The sequence below is a fragment of the Merops nubicus genome, unplaced genomic scaffold (assembly GCF_000691845.1).
Source record: "Merops nubicus isolate BGI_N331 unplaced genomic scaffold, ASM69184v1 scaffold7072, whole genome shotgun sequence".
NCBI lineage: Eukaryota > Metazoa > Chordata > Aves > Coraciiformes > Meropidae > Merops > Merops nubicus.
In genome coordinates this window covers 39,027-39,262 of record NW_008591474.1, presented here as the reverse complement: position 1 = coordinate 39,262, position 236 = coordinate 39,027, and the positions used below count along the sequence as shown (strand labels likewise).

The window sequence follows — 236 nt, the reverse complement described above, 5'->3', positions numbered from 1 at the left end:
ATGTCTTGCTACGACCTGTGCCCCCCCAGCAGCAGCATCGCCTGCCCCCAGCCCATCGCCAACAGCTGCAACGAGCCGTGTGTCCGCCAGTGCCCCGACTCCACGGCCGTCATCCAACCACCCCCCGTGGTCGTCACCTTCCCCGGCCCCATCCTCAGCTCCTTCCCCCAGCAAGCTGTGGTGGGCTCCTCCGGAGCCCCCGCCTTTGGGGGCTCCCTGGGGCTGGGGGGGCTCCA

The 236-nt window shown here is 70.3% G+C and overlaps 1 protein-coding gene across 1 annotated transcript in view; it reads left to right on the top strand.

Moving 5' to 3' along the window:
- Positions 1-236, top strand: part of LOC103782499 (scale keratin-like) — a 1,318-nt gene continuing 1,082 nt past the window's right edge. Inside the window, exon 1 of the mRNA XM_008950270.1 lies at positions 1-230. Within this exon, the coding sequence (XP_008948518.1) occupies positions 1-230 (230 nt within the window). The remainder of the gene's footprint in view (positions 231-236) is intronic.